Raw genomic sequence first — 21,954 nt, forward strand, 5'->3', positions numbered from 1 at the left:
TATGGACATTGTAGTGTGCAGCTTGGAGTTTAGCATTAATGGATTTATCTCAGTCGGGCTCCTGTCCTCACCGTTATCTGCTCTTTGCTTATTGCCTTGAAAGGTGGATATGGGCGCGGCGGAAGAGATCGATATGGCCCACCTGCGCGCACAGATTATCGACTCATTGTTGAGAATCTTTCCAGCCGATGCAGTTGGCAAGACTTGAAGGTATGCAGTTACACTTATGAGTCGTGAAGTCTTGAGGATGAAACGTCACTGCAGAGTAGGGGTGGCAGTGTTTCCCACAGGATTTTATGAGACTGTGGTGGGTGAACCTCGGCCCCTCTAGGCGGGTCCGGGCCCTTTGTCGTATTTTCTTTGTCGGGGGTCACTCTTCTCTCACTTCTCCTCGAGTTTTGTGCACTGGGTCTTGTCATCTTTCTTTTATCTTCGAGTTGTTACTTTTTATCGTGTTTTATAACTTTTTATTACCTTTCTTGAATTTTGGACCGGGAGCTCTGTTCTGCAGCTGCTCAGCATCTGGTGGAGCATCTGGTGGAGCGTCTGGTGGAGCGTCTGGTGCAGCGTCTGGTGGAGCGTCTGGTGGAGCATCTGGTGCAGCGTCTGGTGCAGCGTCTGGTGGAGCGTCTGGTGGAGCATCTGGTGGAGCGTCTGGTGCAGCGTCTGGTGCAGCGTCTGGTGGAGCATCTGGTGGAGCATCTGGTGGAGCGTCTGGTGGAGCGTCTGGTGGAGCGTCTGGTGGAGCGTCTGGTGGAGCATCTGGTGCAGCGTCTGGTGGAGCGTCTGGTGGAGCATCTGGTGGAGCGTCTGGTGGAGCGTCTGGTGGAGCGTCTGGTGGAGCATCTGGTGGAGCGTCTGGTGCAGCGTCTGGTGGAGCATCTGGTGGAGCGTCTGGTGCAGCGTCTGGTGGAGCGTCTGGTGCAGCATCTGGTGGAGCGTCTGGTGCAGCATCTGGTGGAGCATCTGGTGGAGCGTCTGGTGCAGCATCTGGTGGAGCATCTGGTGGAGCATCTGAGGTTCCATTCCCTGTGCAGCTCAGTGGGTAGAGCATGGCACCAACACTGCCAAGGTTAGAGGTTCCATTCCCTGTGCAGCTCAGTGGGTAGAGCATGGCACCAACACTGCCAACGTTAGAGGTTCCATTCCCTGTGCAGCTCAGTGGGTAGAGCATGGGTAGGGGACACACACACATTTTACACTGTACATTGGAATATTGACAAAGCCTTACTTGGTCATTTACTGTACAACTAGGTTAGGACATTTGTGGGGGCCAGTTTCGAATTGCAGTCTCACGTAGGTGTTTTTTGAGAGTGTTTTTGAAGGTGGGTAGTGATTCACATTCCTTTACAGCTTTAGGCAGGGCGTTCCACATTGATGTGGCATAATTGCGAAACGTGTGGCAGCTATGGAGGCGGTGGTGGTGGCGGCGGCGGAAGGAGTAAGTATCCAATACATTATTGTTACTATGCATTGGTGATATGTAATTGGGTGGGGGGGGGGGGGGGGGGGCTTTCGTTCATTGCAAAATAAAAAATTATATAGTATATATATTTTTTCTAACTCGTCCTTGGTGGCTGATGTGCATTACATTTCTGTTCCCATGAACACATTGATTTGATCCTGGAGGAAGCGGGGTGTCTGATGGAAGATTTGCTGGTGCATTTATAATCTCATTACTGATGTTTGAGTTGACTACATTAGCCATCCATTCGTTTAGGTGAGATTTGTATGTTTCATATAAGGCTGGGACGATTCAATACTATCACGACACTGGGGTGCCATTTCAATATGTATTGCGATTTTTGTTGCCTGGATTTAACACAATAATTATAAATTATAACCAGAGACGATATACTATGAGTCAGATTTGAGTTGATATTGTACAAACACACCTGGTTATCTAGATGTATATTGGACACCCTCAACAATGCCACTGTGTTGCAGGAAACCGAAATAACTAGGTTAGCAAGCTACATTTAGCCTGAAAACGTCTGCATCTAGTCTCAAATGTTACTTGCCCCTTTTCTTCTAAGAGCTACATGCCAAATGTGGCCCTTTGCCCCTTGCATGATCTATCGGACCTATAACGATCTGCACACCACGGATAACAGAACAAACATTGTGTTATGCCATTGCCTGGCTACTTTGCGATGACAATCTACTGATGGATATCGAATCGGCATGGGCGAAGAATCACAATACACAATTCATCGTTTTTTTAATATGAAACACACAACCTACACTATACTTCCATCTTGTTTTGGAATAAGTGGTTGCCATTGTTCTCACTCAGACACCGATGGTCTGCTCAGCATGCAAGTGGGACACCGTTTAGAGATTCTACGGATGCAGAGCAGACGATCCGGGTCTATATTGTCTTGCAAATATTCTCTCTAGACATATACAAGCGCCACTACATACAGTACTTAATGCTACTTCACATCCATTGTTGTAGATTTTAATTTGAATTGATGCAGTCCAATGTGCATGCACCAGAGCCACCAATGTCTTGATTATCATGGGATTCCATCGCTGCTTGATTGAAAAATGTTCCAGTGAAATCAAGAATGCAGTTACATAAATAAGCTTTATTTGGGATATGAGGGGAAATTGGCTTTGGGTATACTTTTAATTGTCTTGTTTTCAAGATAGTACTATAAATTTGCTCATTTATTGTGATGACATATTTTGTAATCTGTTGCTGTTTTTATGCAGGACCTTTTTTTCTTTTCAAATTTTTTTTTGAAAATGAATGTCAATATAAAGGTAAAGATTTAACAAAGAACCTCAATGTTTTAATTGAAAGAGTCCTTTGCTGACTGCCTGCCCCTATTGCTGGCCATGGTGTCCCTTTCCAAGAGTGTGGTTTGACCATTCTGGGCCCCTGGGCAGACCAAAAAAGGGAGCCATTGTGAATGAAGACCGCTTTTCCCATTAGGCCCAGGCCGGGTGGTGAGGATGCCATGGGGTTAGGAACAGATGTGGGTTGAGCTCTTATAGGTGCCTGAAACAAAACATGTTTTTATTAAAAGTGAAATGTTTAGATGTGATAGTTTAGAAACTTGCTTTAGTTCACAGTAAGTACTTCTCAGTCAGATTTTTATGTTTTTTTTATTTGTATTTGATTTATGTTTTTGAGAAGCGTAGGTCTATTCATGTAACATTTTACTACATTGATTTAAATCAGTTAGGATTGTGTTGTATAGGCCTAGATGTTCTCCATAAAGAGGCACGGCATCGCTGTCTTAGGCAAGATGAGTTCGTTTTAAAGAGTAATTAGTTTTTCATTTAGATTATTACATTTTTTTATGTAGCTTTTTGTCATTCTTGCTTTCCCCCGTTTTTGTTTCCTTTCTCCCAGATTTATATGGACATTGTAGTGTGCAGCTTGGAGTTTAGCATTAATGGATTTATCTCAGTCGGGCTCCTGTCCTCACCGTTATCTGCTCTTTGCTTATTGCCTTGAAAGGTGGATATGGGCGCGGCGGAAGAGATCGATATGGCCCACCTGCGCGCACAGATTATCGACTCATTGTTGAGAATCTTTCCAGCCGATGCAGTTGGCAAGACTTGAAGGTATGCAGTTACACTTATGAGTCGTGAAGTCTTGAGGATGAAACGTCACTGCAGAGTAGGGGTGGCAGTGTTTCCCACAGGATTTTATGAGACTGTGGTGGGTGAACCTCGGCCCCTCTAGGCGGGTCCGGGCCCTTTGTCGTATTTTCTTTGTCGGGGGTCACTCTTCTCTCACTTCTCCTCGAGTTTTGTGCACTGGGTCTTGTCATCTTTCTTTTATCTTCGAGTTGTTACTTTTTATCGTGTTTTATAACTTTTTATTACCTTTCTTGAATTTTGGACCGGGAGCTCTGTTCTGCAGCTGCTCACCCGCTCCTCGCCAAACCGGAAGTCCCCTCTCAATCATTCTTATCAGCGCTCGGTTACTTAACTCGCACAGCTCTCTTGGGAAACACTTGTTTGGTGTGATATATATATATTTTTTTAACTTTTTCTTTAGTCTAGACCCAGAAAATAAGACTACACCCCCCTCTTTTTCAGAAAACCCTGTCTTACTGTATATTTGGTACAAACGGGGAAACAAAATTTTGCTTAGTCAACTCTTTCACCTACCCTTTTTTTTTTGAAAAGTGAGCCAATCTTTCTGACTTTTACTTTCCAGGACTACATGAGGCAGGCGGGCGAGGTGACGTACGCCGACACCAACAAGGGCCGTAGGAATGAGGGGGTGATAGAGTTCCGGCTGTACTCTGACATGAAGAGAGCCCTGGAGAAGCTGGACGGCACAGAGGTCAACGGCAGGAAGATCCGTCTCATCGAGGATCGTCCCGGTGCCAGACGGAGCCGCCATTCCTACTCTCGCAGCCGCTCCAGGTGACGCAATCCTACCAAATGGTCCATGCCAGTGTGTTCCCAAATCACTTCGTCAAGCAGGCTGTGGGTTTAAGATACTTGTTAGTAAGACACAGATTGTACCTTCTAGCCAAGCATATGTTCAGCTAATAAATGCCTTGTAGAGATTTTTCCTTCTTTTGCCTTGTGTTGCTAGTTGCACGTTTAGTGGAGTGTAGGTTCTTCCTACCTTGTTTCGTTACCTCATTGCCTGCGCCTACTGTGACTGGTCGACTTATTATATGGGCACATATTGTCAGCAACAGTTTATTTTGCCTGACATAATTTTTTTACCACAGATGGATCGTTATTGTGTGTTTCTGACACCCTCCTGTCTATATCCAGGTCTCGCTCCAGGAGCCACAGATCTCGCAAGAGCCGCAGCAGCAGTGAAAGCAGCAGTCGCAGCCGCTCCCGCTCCAGGTCAGGAAACTGTCAATCCTGCACTAGGCTATATAGCTTACCAGCAGTGTGTAAATCATTTTATTTTGGAATGTAAGCAATGCAGTATAGTCCAGTAGCAGCAGAATATAAAGATTGCATTCATACCTATGCTGACCAGACATACCTGTTTAGCAGAGATGTTATTTATCAGGGGTGGAAACTTTTTGACGTGAAGGGACAAAATGTAACGCGGGTCGTGGACTGGACATGGATAATTTAATAGTAGTAGGTCATCTTAAGTCTAATGTCAGTGTTTATACCTTGTGATTGTTTAAAAAGTCAAGTAGTTCAATTGCATAAAAATAGACCAAGCAGAATAATTTTTGGGAACCCTTTGGAGGGCCAATGCTTAGTTTCGGCACCTCTTTATATACGTGGGTAATTCAGGAACAATGTTACAAATACTATTATTTTTTCAATAAAATCATTTATTGCACTCTTTCTTAAACAGACAACATAACATATCAAAGTGCTTGATTTAATGTTACAAATACTATTATTTTTTCAATAAAATCATTTATTGCACTCTTTCTTAAACAGACAACATAACATATCAAAGTGCTTGATTTAAACTTAAACATAACATGAAAGTGCTTGACTAAAACTTAAGTCTCTTGTAACATACAAAATAACTCAGAATCGTCATAATTTAAAAAAAGTTAAGTCAAAACGTATTTTTTTATATAAAAAAATCGTCATTTAGAAATGAGATTGCATAGGTCTATGAATCGAGATTGCGATATTATTTCGATTAATCTCCCAGCCCTACTTACCATACTACATGAGTATTTACTATGTTTCTTTGTACTGTATATGTAGCCTACTATCCGTTTTTCTTTTCGCTTGATCCTATCCATTTCTAAAACTCCCGCCATGCTGATCTTCCAACTGTACTTCTCAAATTGCAAATGCATCAGGGATACAGAAAGCACCCCAGTTGTGCTATACATGTGCTTATTACAACAGGACTTAGCCATTAACTTGGGAAACTTCGTGTGCCGCAATACACTTTCAGTTGCTTCTTATCAAGAGAGGGAACAGCTTTGTAGAGAAAAGATGGCAAGACGTGCAGGAGGTTTGCGCGAGAAAAAAAGCTGAATAAAATATAATCAACAAGCCCAGAATATAGTCCTAGTGAGCTGCCGCGGTATTGATATTTTCCTTACCGCACAAATTTGCGTAATATTTCATACCGCCACAATATAACCGTCGGAATGCATTTTATTTTTAATTTTTTTAGTAGTCTACTCTATAGCATATAGCCTGCCTCTAGTCTAAATGTCTATCTTTAGAGGATGACTTTGCAGCATGAATATTGTTTGGGATTCGGCAAGCACACATTCATTATTGAAAGTGAAACACTGATTCGAAGTCTCCCCTCTGGTCGTGCCCGGTTCACTCGGTGTTGCAGGCAGGGGTGGTAGGCTGGTAGCGCCCGGTGGTTACCCCCCCCCCCCGACCCTTTCTTATTATTATTATTATTATTATAAAGTTACTACTTGATTAACAACGGCATTCGTTTTGTGGCATTAACGTTATATAGTTACACCAGCGTTTCCGTTAGCCGGTAATTACCGGTATTTTACCGGCAAAATCTGTTTAAGTCCGACATATTTTATCTCTCCGGTCTTAATGTCCGGTGAAAATAATTCCCTGAGTCTAAGCACAATTTGATTATTTGAATTGTATTAAAATAGGCTAAAATTAAATAGCCTATGCGATGAACGAAACGATCATTACATTTGTTTCCTCGTTGCTTCTAATAATGACAACGACGTTGTCGGCGAGAGCTTAGTGCTGGCTGTGCGGACTTTTCTGAAGCTGTAGAGCCGCAGTACCAGCAGTACAATGCAATATTCCAGCAGTACTCCAATTCAGCCATTTTCAGCCAATGTTGGGTGGGGGGCGCTGTTGTGCGGTTCCCAGAAAAGAGCCAATAACAGCTGAACAGCTTCTCTGCAGCGCCATACTCTTTGCAAATAAGTCGTTGCGAGGTGGAGAGAGTCGTCACGCAAACCCACGATAATGTTGCCGTCTCTCTGCTTTCTCAGTTCTTCGCTTGATATAATTAATACAAATGTCCAATATAACGGAATTCGTTAGCTCATAAAAATGTGATTATAACAGACTGCTGTTTAGTGTCGGACCGACTGCGTATCGGTCTATTTTATTTCAAGTCAGCAGCAGCACGGAGTATCGAGGGACTTATTTTATTTGGAATATATTAATGACTGTATACGTGAAGTTGAACATTATGATATGTGTGACGTGTCTGATACAACGAGGTGAAGCGATGTCGACTCGAGATTCATTTGGGGGTGCGTGTGACAGAGCTGCTGCAGCGGGAGCTTGATGCTGGTAGCGTATCGCACTAACTTGAGAGGCGAGAGATAGTAATTTGATTCTGCAAATCAATTTCTCATTCTTCGCTTGATGTAATTAATACACATGTCCAATTATAACGGAATTCGTTAGCTCATAAAAATGTGATTATAATAGACTGCTGTTTAAAACTCTGACCGGAATATCTCGAATATGTCCGGTGATAGAAATCTTGCAGGACACTCAGACCGGCACGAATATGTTCTAACGGAAACGCTGAGTTACACGTTCAATAACATCAGCGTATTTACCGGACCATAGCAAGGCAAGCATTACTCAATTCATATCTCCGTTCCTTCCTTTGCTCAGAGCGTGCTGAGTTGTGCACATTCTGCGGTCTGTTAATAAAGTTTTCAATCAGACAAGTGTATAGAACGAAGGGCTTTTATTATAACATTCGTTGCAGTAAAATCATTATGCCTCGTTTTAGTACCTGTGGACTGGAGCTCTGGTAGTCCACTCCGGCGGGGAGCTAATGTTAATAGCCTTGTTGTGATCAATGGCTAACATCCAGGAAGTAAAAACCTAATAGGCGCTTGTCGATTGGTGGTAACAGCAGAGGCGGGTGCAAGCGGTGTGACGTAATTGGCAGATTCGACTGTCAATCAAAATGTTTCCCTTGCATTGCTTTGGTTGAGAGTATTATTATAAAAAACAGCGTTGATGCGGTATTCAGTTAAAAGCTGCGGTGGGCGTGACGTAACAGCGATACTGCGGTATTGCGGTAACCGCGGCAGCTCTGACAATGAAGTGTATTCTGCAACAAGCCCCTGAAGGTAGACCTACACAGACAGAAGTAGGGATGCAAACCCAGAATATAACCCGACCCGACACCCAGAATCCCCAAGAAGAAGTGTTAAAAGAATAAACGACTAAAGTACTAGATGGGTCCATGCGACTTAGAGTGAAACTAATTGGCAATTTAGAAGACAGTGTTTTTACAAGACTCGTTTGAAGTGCAGCAGTGGTTGGAAAGTAAATTAAGGAAAAGTTAAACATTTTAATTATGCAGAGTCAGTGGTCTGATCATTGGTGAGTGTCGTCACGGAGAGACAATAGTCTGGCATTTCAATTAACAATGCTAGGAAAACATCAGATTCAGTTTCCTCATTTTACTTTTCCGTCGAGCCAACTGAAGAATCCATTGTGATCGCCGGCCCGGAAAACGCGTGGATTATGTATTTACAGTACCCAATGCTGAATCAATAAACGTGATCGATATTTGGAATGGCGATCAGGAATTGGAATAATCTTTTTGGATAACATCTGATCTAAGGAATCTATTTTACCAGTCTTGGGATAATCAGAGCTATTTTCACCTATATATCAGCGTTTCCCCTATGCGTGTGTGCGATCGATCAGGAAATGAGATAATCGATATTTCAGCCCGCTTCTCTAGCGTGCATAAGTACACATATACTATCGATAATCTAGCATTTATTTGAAAACGATTCATAAATAGGCCGAAAAATTGCCGTTTTTGTGTATGCCAGAATATTCCAGTAAATGCCATCACGGAATCTTTATATTTTCCTTAAACGAGGGCTTTTCAAAATGCTATAAAACGGAACGTTTCGACAATGTTGACTGCAAACAAGTCATTGATAAACGACGGGCAGATTAGACACATAGCCATAATTTGTTTTTTTTATCCACTTTTTCTCCCATTTTCTATATTTTTCTCCCATCCCAATTTCGTATCATCCAATTCAACCCTCCCCTGTCACGGACGCTGTTTCTTGCCTCCCACAAGCCGGCTGCAATGTGGACTAAGTACATAGCACAAGTCCTTGAGGTAACAGCAGTCGCATCTTTTCACCTGCGCAGCTCGATCTCTCAGTGGCGAGGAGTAACGCGTGGGAGGCTCACGCTGCCCCCGACACTTCCTGATTCTACTGCGCAGGCGCACCAACCGACCTGTAGGAGTCGCTGTCCACAACGCCCGATCCCCACCCATCAGTTTCCCACCCCCTAATATGGCCAATGTGTATTAGTACGGACGACCAGCTAAACTGAAAGCAAATGTGGAGCGCTGGGCTCGAACAGGCGAGCCCAGCGTCTCCAGCATTTCGTGGCGAGCGCCTTGCCCACTATGCCACGTAGCCGCCCTGACACATAGCCATAATTTAATACAGAGATTATGCGTTCACAACGCTATCATTGAAGTGAGTGCTGGCATTTACCATGTTAACACTTTGGCGTCCGCAGTCTTACGGCGATTTTATGCCTCAGAGGACATGTACTTTCTAAGAGATGTATATATATCATTTATAGTATTGCTATCTGTCCATTCTCATTGTCACTTGAGTGCATAAACTGTGCCTTCATAATGGCTTAAAGAAGAAGAAAAAAATCCATCGGTTGGTTGTCATTTTATAGCGTCGTGAATATACCCCATGAATATACCCCATGTCCATCAAATCTGCCCCCTCCATCGAGTCTTTTAAATCAAAACTCAAAACCCACCTATATCGCCTGGCCTTCCCTGACTCACTTTGACTCTTGCCGTACTTGTTGACGTGTTGTTCTGTTTTTCCTTTGTCTATCCGTTGATTTTATTTTATTTCTCTGTTTATTTTATACTTTTCTTTGTACTTAGCTTAGCCATGTGAAGCACTTTGGTTGACAAGCGTCATGTTTAAACGTGCTATACAAATACATTTGATTGATTGATTGATAAGGTTTATCGCGCTTTTCGTCTCGTCTTTTTTTCAGTAAGCTAGAAAAAAGGCTAAATGTTGGCGCCGTTATATCAAACGCCATTTCTGGTGTATATATACGAATGAAATAAAACAAACTGCGTAGCATCCGGACTATTACAGAGCATCTATGGATGAAATGGGGGCGGCGGGAAACGCCGATTAGTATTATTGATTAGCAATATAGTGTGCGTTCAGGTAGCCAATGTCAGTAGTCTATCACGTTAGGTTATAAAACAATGTCCAATCCAGCTGTAATTTGCTGTCAGACCATGTGAATAGTGTCCTACTGTCAGACCATGTGAATAGTGTCCTACTGTCAGGCCATGTGAATAGTGTCCTACTGTCAGGCCATGTGAATAGTGTCCTACTGTCAGACCATGTGAATAGTGTCCTACTGTCAGACCATGTGAACAGTGTCCTACTGTCAGGCCATGTGAATAGTGTCCTACTGTCAGGCCATGTGAATAGTGTCCTACTGTCAGACCATGTGAATAGTGTCCTACTGTCAGGCCATGTGAATAGTGTCCTACTGTCAGACCATGTGAATAGTGTCCTACTGTCAGGCCATGTGAATAGTGTCCTACTGTCAGGCCATGTGAATAGTGTCCTACCGTCAGGCCATGTGAATAGTGTCCTACTGTCAGGCCATGTGAATAGTGTCCTACTGTCAGGCCATGTGAATAGTGTCCTACTGTCAGACCATGTGAATAGTGTCCTACTGTCAGGCCATGTGAATAGTGTCCTACTGTCAGACCATGTGAATAGTGTCCTACTGTCAGACCATGTGAGTAGTGTCCTACCATCAGGCCATGTGAATAGTGTCCTGTCAGGTCATGAGAATAGTGTCCTACTGTCAGGCCATGTGAATAGTGTCCTACTGTCAGACCATGTGAATAGTGTCCTACTGTCAGACCATGTGAGTAGTGTCCTACCATCAGGCCATGTGAATAGTGTCCTGTCAGACCATGTGAATAGTGTCCTACTGTCAGACCATGTGAATAGTGTCCTACTGTCAGGCCATGTGAATAGTGTCCTACTGTCAGGCCATGTGAATAGTGTCCTACTGTCAGGCCATGTGAATAGTGTCCTACTGTCAGGCCATGTGAATAGTGTCCTACCGTCAGACCATGTGAACAGTGTCCTACTGTCAGACCATGTGAATAGTGTCCTACCGTCAGGCCATGTGAATAGTGTCCTACTGTCAGACCATGTGAATAGTGTCCTACCATCAGGCCATGTGAATAGTGTCCTACCATCAGGCCATGTGAATAGTGTCCTACTGTCAGGCCATGTGAATAGTGTCCTACTGTCAGGCCATGTGAGTAGTGTCCTACCATCAGGCCATGTGAATAGTGTCCTACTGTCAGGCCATGTGAATAGTGTCCTACTGTCAGGCCATGTGAATAGTGTCCTACCATCAGACCATGTGAACAGTGTCCTACCGTCAGACCATGTGAATAGTGTCCTACTGTCAGACCATGTGAATAGTGTCCTACTGTCAGGCCATGTGAATAGTGTCCTACCATCAGGCCATGTGAATAGTGTCCTACTGTCAGGCCATGTGAATAGTGTCCTACTGTCAGGCCATGTGAACAGTGTCCTACCGTCAGACCATGTGAATAGTGTCCTACTGTCAGGCCATGTGAATAGTGTCCTACTGTCAGACCATGTGAATAGTGTCCTACTGTCAGGCCATGTGAATAGTGTCCTACTGTCAGGCCATGTGAATAGTGTCCTACTGTCAGGCCATGTGAATAGTGTCCTACTGTCAGGCCATGTGAATAGTGTCCTACTGTCAGGCCATGTGAATAGTGTCCTACTGTCAGACCATGTGAATAGTGTCCTACTGTCAGGCCATGTGAGTAGTGTCCTACTGTCAGGCCATGTGAATAGTGTCCTACTGTCAGGCCATGTGAATAGTGTCCTACTGTCAGACCATGTGAATAGTGTCCTACCGTCAGACCATGTGAATAGTGTCCTACTGTCAGACCATGTGAATAGTGTCCTACTGTCAGACCATGTGAATAGTGTCCTACTGTCAGGCCATGTGAATAGTGTCCTACTGTCAGGCCATGTGAATCGTGTCCTACTGTCAGACCATGTGAATAGGGTCCTACTGTCAGGCCATGTGAATAGTGTCCTACCATCAGGCCATGTGAATAGTGTCCTACCATCAGACCATGTGAATAGTGTCCTACTGTCAGGCCATGTGAATAGTGTCCTACTGTCAGACCATGTGAATAGTGTCCTACTGTCAGGCCATGTGAATAGTGTCCTACCATCAGGCCATGTGAATAGTGTCCTACTGTCAGGCCATGTGAATAGTGTTCTACCGTCAGGCCATGTGATCGCCGGCAGCATTTCTTCATTAGTCATCGGATTCTGGTAGATCGATATGTACATTGGCTAATCATAAATCCCATTATTCCAGGCTGAAAAATATGTTCTGTAACTGGATCAAAGATGGAGGGTCTTCGTTTTGGAATCGAGGCTCATATGATCCGCCCACAGGACTGTAAAATAAAAAAAATTTAATCCCCTCAATGATACTGCAGTGGAGCGATGGCGCCCCTAAGCGGATCTGTAAGTTCAGAACGTTGAAGATTTTTCACTCCATAGATTAATCTAGATTAATTTATTTTAATGCTTTAAATAATTTAAATTAATCAAGTTAAAGCATTAATTTTGACAGCCCTATTTATTATAATAATGGAAAGTAGAAACAACTTATTGTTTAGTTTATTATGCAGCTTGTTTATTATTATTCATTTTCTGCCACAAATGTATGTCTTAGTTATAAGGTGGTCTGTCGCAGAGTTAAAACATTTTCACTATCAATTTATTAAATTAGCCATTGTTTTTGGTTCTGGCCCGCGACAGTGGCTCAGGAGGTAGAGCAGTCGTCTGGCAATCCGGAGGTTCCCGGTTCGATTCCCACTCCTGGGCAGCGTGTCGATGTGTCCTTGAGCAAGACACTTAACCCCTAATTGCTCCCGATGAGCAGGTTGGCACCTTGCATGGTTGCCTCCACCGTCGGTGTGTGAATGGGTAATATGTAAGTAACAAATTGTGAAGCGCTTTGGATAAAAGCGCTATATAAAAAAGCAGCCATTTACCATAATGGCCTGGAAAAAATTTGGCCCGAGGCCAAACTCCATTGCCGACCCCTGCGCTAGAGGTCGGCAAAGTGGCGCATCACGCCGGTGGGCAAGTCATCCCCAAGAGGTGCCGGGCTGTTGCCAGTTTAACCTCTTCCACCCGTGCTGTCCGTCTAGACTGTATGACATAATGTTGTATTTTCTTTTTCAAATGTATCCAAGAGTAAACATCCTAACCATGTCACAACAGCAGTCATAGTGTATATTTTCAGCCAATTCAGTTTGTTTACCAATATGTTAAAGTGTTATTAGTGAGATTTTAGTTGAAATGTGACTATATTTTTGCAGAGGTCGCCCATTTTGAATGCTGGTTGAACCGTAGCTAGGTAGCCAGTATGCTAAATGCTCCGCGATGCTGGTTGAACCGTAGCTAGGTAGCCAGTATGCTAAATGCTATGCGATGCTGGTTGAACCGTAGCTAGGTAGCCAGTATGCTAAATGCTCCGCGATGCTGGTTGAACCGTAGCTAGGTAGCCAGTATGCTAAATGCTCCGCGATGCTGGTTGAACCGTAGCTAGGTAGCCAGTATGCTAAATGCTCCGCGATGCTGGTTGAACCGTAGCTAGGTAGCCAGTATGCTAAATGCTCCGCGATGCTGGTTGAACCGTAGCTAGGTAGCCAGTATGCTAAATGCTCTGCGACGCTGGTTGAACTGCCTTGGTCTGTCTGTCGAAGACCGAGGGAACCGCATCGGGCTTCAGCTGATTAGTGGTCTTCTGGACAAACCTCCCATCCTCAACAACATAATCCGAGGCAATGAAGTGTTCGCTGCAGATCTTCATTCCCTGTCCAACAGGCTGATCGCGCCGCTTGAGTGCAGCCAGCCAACGTGCCAACAACACTGTTTTTTTCACTGGTAGTTTGTGGAAATAAACCAACTTTCCTCTCTTTCACGCGGTAAAATTAGTTTGAACAGCCGGGAGCAATGCAAAAAGAACCATGCGGTCCCGTTGTTTGGTAGGCAACGTTGCATTTACTGACTGACCTTCAAGACACTCCATGTTTACTAGGCAGCTAACCAGCAGTGTAAACCAGGAGCCAGACCAAACCAACACTGTGACGTCACCATCTAAAATGGCGCCGCCCATGGCGAAAACAGGGAAATTACATTTGAGTTTTCAGACAAATAAGCAGGATTTCACATTTGATTATAGGACCATGTCTTACCCAAGGTACACAACAAACAAACTAGGCTCATATTGTTCAATGCTTCATCTCCCCTTTAACTCATTGACTGCCACACTGTTTTATCATCTTTACTCCCTGGCGCCAGCGTTATTGACCATTTTCACAATGTTTGTGGACCCATCGTATATTCTATATTATAGCTATGGAGACAATAGTATGGCTCATTTTACAGGCACTATTTATAGTACAATAGGGACGAAACAGTTAATTTCTACATCCCTTCGTTTGTGCGCTATACCACGGTAAACATCGCCCCATTTCAAAATAATCCATGCTAGTTTTCTAGATTGTGAGTGTTTTGTGCAGCGTATGCACAAATCTCGCGACTGCTCGCCTGAAACCTATATTATTGCCACGTCAAAGGTAAACGCATGACCTTGTTTCTTCACAAAGCCGGGGGCGGGGGGTCGTTTTCCGATGCTGCGATCATACAAACGCATGTTTTAGGATGGGGGTTCGGTAAAGTAGATGTAAAATAGATGCTACCTTTGTTTTAGAGGTACTCCATTTCTCACTTCGAGTCCAAGGTCGCTTTCACACAGGGGCTGTTTGGTCCGGATTATCGGACCAGAATTCGATAGTCCGGTTTTTCGGGTTTGTGTGAATGCGCGTCGAACTCGGTCCGCCGGACCAAACAGGCGAACTCTGGTCCCCCTGAAAACGTAGGTCTCGGTTCGCTTCATCGGACCAAACACGAACCAAATATAGGAAGTGCTTATTATTACCACTGCTCGCAGCATTCAATGCAAAACAAGCACACTGCATCTATCTATCTATCTATCTATCTATCTATCTATCTATCTATCTATCTATCTATCTATCTATCTATCTATCTATCTATCTATCTATCTATCTATCTATCTATCTATCTATCTATCTATCTATCTATCTATCTATCTATCTATCTATCTATCTATCTATCTATCTATCTATCTATCTATCTATCTATCTATCTATCTATCTAACTGTGCATCTTGGGAAGAAGGAAGAAAAAACGCGGCTTATTATATTGTTATTATTATATATATATATAACAACGTGGTGTACAAGTTGTTTAGCGAGAGGATGGTGGTAATCGGCTTCAATAGAACAACTCTCCTCCGCTGATCTGGAGGGCTCGCAGTCCACACACACACACACGCGCGCGCACACACGGGCTCGCAGCCACACACACATTTCCACTGTCCAATAGACGAGCGCCCTTTTCGACCGCGTGACATTGTTCAGATAGTTTGGTGCGCCTGACAGATTGCTATGTGAACGCAGGCGAACCAAATGAAGAATGCAACAATGTTGCAACTTCACCCCCAGAACCGCACAGAGTCCACCAGAACTATATGTGAAAGCGACCCAAGTGTCTTGAATCGGAACAGGATCAATACATATAATGTTAGGAAACACCTTATCGTCCATAATCATCCATATAATCCATTTAGTCTTTTTCATAATATCCAATAGTTTGCTCTAGGCGATCGCCATTGTCGTCCTGCTCACAGCTGCTTGCAACCTACTAGTAGAGTCCCTAGTTGTTTGGGGGCTGGGGCCGCCCACACTAACCTACTAGTAGAGTCCCTAGTTGTTTGGGGGCTGGGGCCGCCCACACTAACCTACTAGTAGAGTCCCTAGTTGTTTGGGGGCTGGGGCCGCCCACACTAACCTACTAGTAGAGTCCCTAGTTGTTTGGGGGCTGGGGCCGCCCACACTAACCTACTAGTAGAGTCCCTAGTTGTTTGGGGGCTGGGGCCGCCCACACTAACCTACTAGTAGAGTCCCTAGTTGTTTGGGGGCTGGGGCCGCCCACACTAACCTACTAGTAGAGTCCCTAGTTGTTTGGGGGCTGGGGCCGCCCACACTAACCTACTAGTAGAGTCCCTAGTTGTTTGGGGGCTGGGGCCACCCACACTAACCTACTAGTAGAGTCCCTAGTTGTTTGGGGGCTGGGGCCGCCCACACTAACCTACACACTAACCTACCTGCCCGCCGCTCCCCACCCAGTCCATGGCTGACGGATGCAGTGAGAGAACAAAGACAGGTCCTGAGAGCGGCTGAGAGGAAGTATAGAAAGTCACGCCTCACTGCTGACATCGACACATATCACAACCTCTTGTTAACATTCTCCAAAACCATTACTAATGCCAAAGCTTCTTTCTTTCACCATAGGATCGAGGCCTCTGCCAAGAATCTTCGCAAACTGCATGCTACCATGTCCTCCCTCCTCACTCCCCCCCCACCTCCTCCTCCCTCATCTTTTTCTGCCGAAGACTTTGCGATCTTCTTTGAGGAAAAAGTGGAGAACATCCGCAGCTCCTTCTCCCAACCCCCACCCATTCCAAACGCTGAATCGAGAACCTCATCCTTCACTCTGTCATCTTTCTCTCCCATTACAGAAGCCGAGACCCTGACACTGGTAACGTCGAACCGTCCGACTACATGCCAGCTGGACCAGCTACCCTCCCCACTCCTCCAGACCATAGCACCGGACATCCTCCCATTCCTAACTGCAACCATCAACTCCTCACTCAACTCGGGGGTGGTCCCCACCTCCCTAAAACAAGCCAGAGTCACGCCCCTCATAAAAAAACCAACCCTGAACCCCACCGTCATAGCCAACTATCGTCCTGTCTCTCTTCTCTCCTTCCTTTCTAAAACACTTGAACGTGCTGTATCCAACCAACTTACTGCTTATCTCTTACAGAATGACCTCCTAGACCCCAATCAGTCTGGCTTCCGGACTGGCCACTCCACAGAAACGGCCCTCATTGCGGTCACAGAGGCACTTCACTTAGCAAAAGCGAAAGGCCTCTCCTCTGTCCTGATTCTCCTAGACCTATCTGCAGCCTTCGACACAGTCAACCATCAGATCCTCCTCGCGGCCCTCGCAGGAATGGGAGTGGCTGGATCTGCGCTGACATGGCTGACATCATACCTCAATGACCGCTCCTACCAAGTGTCATGGAGAGGGACTCTGTCGGCCACCCGCCCCCTCCGGACGGGTGTCCCCCAGGGCTCGGTCCTAGGACCCCTTCTCTTCTCCCTCTACACTAAATCACTGGGTAACATTATCACGTCTCATGGCTTCTCATATCATTGTTATGCCGATGATACTCAACTCTTCCTCTCCTTCCCTCCCTCAGATATCCACGTCTCTGAGCGGATCTCGGCCTGTCTGTCCGACATCTCCGCCTGGATGACGACCAACCACCTCAAACTGAACCTAAGCAAAACAGAATTGCTCCACCTGCCGGCCAAATCCTCCCCCCTGACCGACCTCTCCATCACAGTCGAGAATGCAGCTGTGACCGCGTCGCCGACCGCCAAGAACCTTGGTGTTGTCCTCGACGACCAGCTGAACTTCTCTGCTCACATCGCAGCGACAACCAGAACCTGCAGATTCCTCCTGAGCAACGTCAGAAGGATACGCCCCTTCCTGACAAAAGAAGCCACCCAACTCCTCGTCCAATCAACAGTCATCTCCCGCCTCGACTACTGCAACGCACTGCTAGCTGGCCTCCCGGCCACTGCCACCAAGCCTCTTCAACTCATTCAAAATGCAGCGGCCCGCCTGATCTCAAACCTACCGAAGTCGGCCCATGTCACCCCACTTCTTAGGGACCTGCACTGGCTCCCCATTGCTGCACGTATCCGCTTCAAGGCCCTCGACCTAGCATACCGTGCGGCAAAGGGAACCGCTCCCGCCTACCTCCGGTCAATGGTCTCTAACTACACACCCTCAAGACCCCTACGCTCTGCATCTTCTGGCCGCCTCAGATCTACTCCTATCCAAGCTCCCGGAGGGTCATCAAAGAGAAGCCGCCTATTCTCAGTCCTTGCCCCACAATGGTGGAATGAACTACCCATCCCAGTTAGGACAGCCGAATCCCGTCCAATCTTTCGCCGTCGACTAAAGACTCACTTCTTCAACCATTATCTGAAATGATAAAAAAAATAAAATAAAAAAATCTAACCCTGACTAACCTTAATGTCATGCACTTGTCCTAATAAACTAACCTACACTGTAACACGCAACACTTTGATGAACATTGTTACTCAGCTGATAGAGTTATACCCTTCTTGCTGTCTTGTCGCACAGAACTTGTAAGTCGCTTTGGATAAAAGCGTCAGCTAAATGACTAAATGTAAATGTAAATGTAGTAGAGTCCCTAGTTGTTTGGGGGCTGGGGCCGCCCACACTAACCTACTAGTAGAGTCCCTAGTTGTTTGGGGGCTGGGGCCGCCCACACCAACCTACTAGTAGAGTCCCTAGTTGTTTGGGGGCTGGGGCCGCCCACACTAACCTACTAGTAGAGTCCCTAGTTGTTTGGGGGCTGGGGCCGCCCACACTAACCTACTAGTAGAGTCCCTAGTTGTTTGGGGGCTGGGGCCGCCCACACTAACCTACTAGTAGAGTCCCTAGTTGTTTGGGGGCTGGGGCCGCCCACACTAAGCTACTAGTAGAGTCCCTAGTTGTTTGGGGGCTGGGGCCGCCCACACTAAGCTACTAGTAGAGTCCCTAGTTGTTTGGGGGCTGGGGCCGCCCACACTAACCTACTAGTAGAGTCCCTAGTTGTTTGGGGGCTGGGGCCGCCCACACTAACCTACTAGTAGAGTCCCTAGTTGTTTGGGGGCTGGGGCCGCCCACACTAACCTACTAGTAGACTCCCTAGTTGTTTGGGGGCTGGGGCCGCCCACACTAACCTACTAGTAGAGTCCCTAGTTGTTTGGGGGCTGGGGCCGCCCACACTAACCTACTAGTAGAGTCCCTAGTTGTTTGGGGGCTGGGGCCGCCCACACCAACCTACTAGTAGAGTCCCTAGTTGTTTGGGGGCTGGGGCCGCCCACACTAACCTACTAGTAGAGTCCCTAGTTGTTTGGGGGCTGGGGCCGCCCACACTAACCTACTAGTAGAGTCCCTAGTTGTTTGGGGGCTGGGGCCGCCCACACTAACCTACTAGTAGAGTCCCTAGTTGTTTGGGGGCTGGGGCCGCCCACACTAACCTACTAGTAGAGTCCCTAGTTGTTTGGGGGCTGGGGCCGCCCACACTAACCTACTAGTAGAGTCCCTAGTTGTTTGGGGGCTGGGGCCGCCCACACTAACCTACTAGTAGAGTCCCTAGTTGTTTGGGGGCTGGGGCCGCCCACACTAAGCTACTAGTAGAGTCCCTAGTTGTTTGGGGGCTGGGGCCGCCCACACTAACCTACTAGTAGAGTCCCTAGTTGTTTGGGGGATGGGGCCGCCCACACTAACCTACTAGTAGAGTCCCTAGTTGTTTGGGGGCTGGGGCCGCCCACACTAACCTACTAGTAGAGTCCCTAGTTGTTTGGGGGCTGGGGCCGCCCACACCAACCTACTAGTAAAGTCCCTAGTTGTTTGGGGGCTGGGGCCGCCCACACTAACCTACTAGTAGAGTCCCTAGTTGTTTGGGGGCTGGGGCCGCCCACACTAACCTACTAGTAGAGTCCCTAGTTGTTTGGGGGCTGGGGCCGCCCACACTAAGCTGGCCCATATGCATGTTCATAAGGTAGGCAATACTGCCACCTGGTGGGATTCAATCATCATTGCAATTTCAAGGTCTCGGATGAGTCACAAAGGTCCACACGAGTGTTTAGAATGGGGGAAATCTAAAAAAAGAAGGCATCTAAACCCGAGAAATCTCTGGTTTGGCGCTCAACGGTTGGATTTGAAACCCGAGCAATCTCTGGTTTGGTGCAGAAAGGGTTAAGAGGTTAAATAAATTATTGTAGCCATGTATAACACCTGGGCCATTTGAGACGTGCACAAAAAAAAATTCTGAACTAGTCATCTAAAAAAGTAAAGAACTATTTGGCATCGCTGTCCCAATACTGGTACATGGATAAATACTATGAATATATATATATATTGAATATTACATGGATAGTTGATGTGAATATTTATACTGAATGGTACATAGATAAATAATATTTATATTTATTTCTCTGGGCAGGCTTAGCAAGTTGTGATGCCAAAATATTATCACTACTATTCATATTAATTAATAACAGTTAGGGAAATCATAAATATTCCCTGATTACATTTCATATTGTGAGCCTTGGAATGTGTGCCAGTCATGCACGTCCAAACTTGAAATTACTGCAAGCAGCCCCCCAAGCCCGGTAATGGCTTGTCAGCTCTGTTCTACATGTACTCGTTGGATGACGTACCCATTCAACGGAAGATGAACACTTGAGAATAGCTTTTTCCACACCCTTTTAAGAGGAAATGCAGTGTGTATAATTCATGGAATGCATAGAATGGGTTGCACTCGGCGAGATCATTGCACAACTCAACATTTCAACTTTCTACGTGATATACTGTATAATTAAAGCATTACTCAAACATTGTTTCTGCCCTGTCCGTATCCATCCCTCACAGATAGTATGACATTAGCTTGGGGGCGGTGGTAGTTATTTTCAAAAACTGTATTTTCCCCTTATTTATTTCCATCTGCTCCTCTCCCTAGGGCGGGTTCCCGCTCCCGCAGCCACTCCCGTAGCAAGAAGAACAACAAGGGAAAGGGCAAGAAGGAGGACGAGGAGCGCAGCAACGGCGCTCACAAGGGCAAGGAGGCCCGCGGTCGTGACGAGGGCCGCAGCAGGAGCCCCAAGAGCAGGAGCCCCAAGAGCAAAAAGGGCAAGAAGGAGGTGAAGAGGGGGAGCGGCAGGAAAGACGCGTCCCGCTCCCGCTCCAGATCTCGCTCTAGGTCGGGAGTCAAGGATCGCTCCAGGAAATCGGGCTCAAAGAGCCGCGAGCCGGCCAAAAGCGACGAGGAGGGCGGAGGCGACGCGCCCGTGAGGGCCTCGTGCTCCCGCTCCCCCGTCGAGGCCAAACCCAGAGCCAGGTCCAGGTCCATGTCCCCGTCACCCGCCAAACCCCGCTCCAAATCCCGCTCCCCGTCCCGCTCCAAATCCCGCTCCCCGTCCCGCTCCAAATCCCGCTCCAAATCCCGCTCTAAATCCCGCTCCCGTTCTCGATCCCAGTCCTGAGTTTGGACCGACCGTCTGTTATGAGCCCTTATCCCCAAGTATCCCCTGTCCTCCATTCACATTCCCCACATCCCTAACCCTGCGTCTGTCTCTTTGTTTTTTGATAAATAGCTTTAGAATACCAGGCACTCGTGTCTTTCATACACCTGCTTCCCCATTTTATTTTTAAATATTCCTATTAAACTTTTTTTTTTTTTTTTTGTCTCAGTAGTAAGTAAGTGTCTCTTATGGAGGTTGTTGTAAAATACCATGGTGAGATCTCAGTTTTATAAAAGTTGATATGTTAAAATATGCTATAGTATGTGTCTTAGCCTTTTTATCACGCATAAAAGCAGACTGTTGTGTCAATGTGCTGAGTGGAATTTGTTTTCCGTGGCATCTCTTCGCCTTTATGAGATCCTTTTATCATTTTTCTTTCAAAAATAAAAAAAAGAATGCCCAATGTACATTTGTCTGTCCTTTTTTTATTGTGGAAAATATTTAGAGGGTAATAAGATGGGCCCAGTGATACATGTAATATTTAGAGGGTAATAAGATGGGCCCAGTGATACATGTAATATTTAGAGGGTAATAAGATGGGCCCAGTGATACATGTAATATTTAGAGGGTAATAAGATGGGCCCAGTGATACATGTAATATTTAGAGGGTAATAAGATGGGCCCAGTGA

At 45.8% G+C, this 21,954-nt stretch overlaps 1 protein-coding gene across 1 annotated transcript; it reads left to right on the forward strand.

The window, feature by feature from the left end:
* Positions 1-1,377: 1,377 nt before the first annotated feature.
* On the forward strand, positions 1,378-21,456 carry LOC311226668 (uncharacterized protein; the record flags this gene model as incomplete). The annotated part of the gene is made up of 5 exons (XM_084312083.1): positions 1,378-1,441; positions 3,473-3,579; positions 4,181-4,392; positions 4,756-4,833; positions 20,764-21,456. 5 exons carry the CDS (start codon positions 1,378-1,380, stop codon positions 21,284-21,286), a joined length of 984 nt encoding a protein of 327 aa, XP_084168209.1. The 3' UTR covers positions 21,287-21,456.
* Positions 21,457-21,954: the final 498 nt, after the last annotated feature.

Source organism: Notolepis coatsorum (assembly GCF_963971535.1).
Source record: "Notolepis coatsorum genome assembly, chromosome: 4".
Taxonomy (NCBI): Eukaryota; Metazoa; Chordata; class Actinopteri; order Aulopiformes; family Paralepididae; genus Notolepis; species Notolepis coatsorum.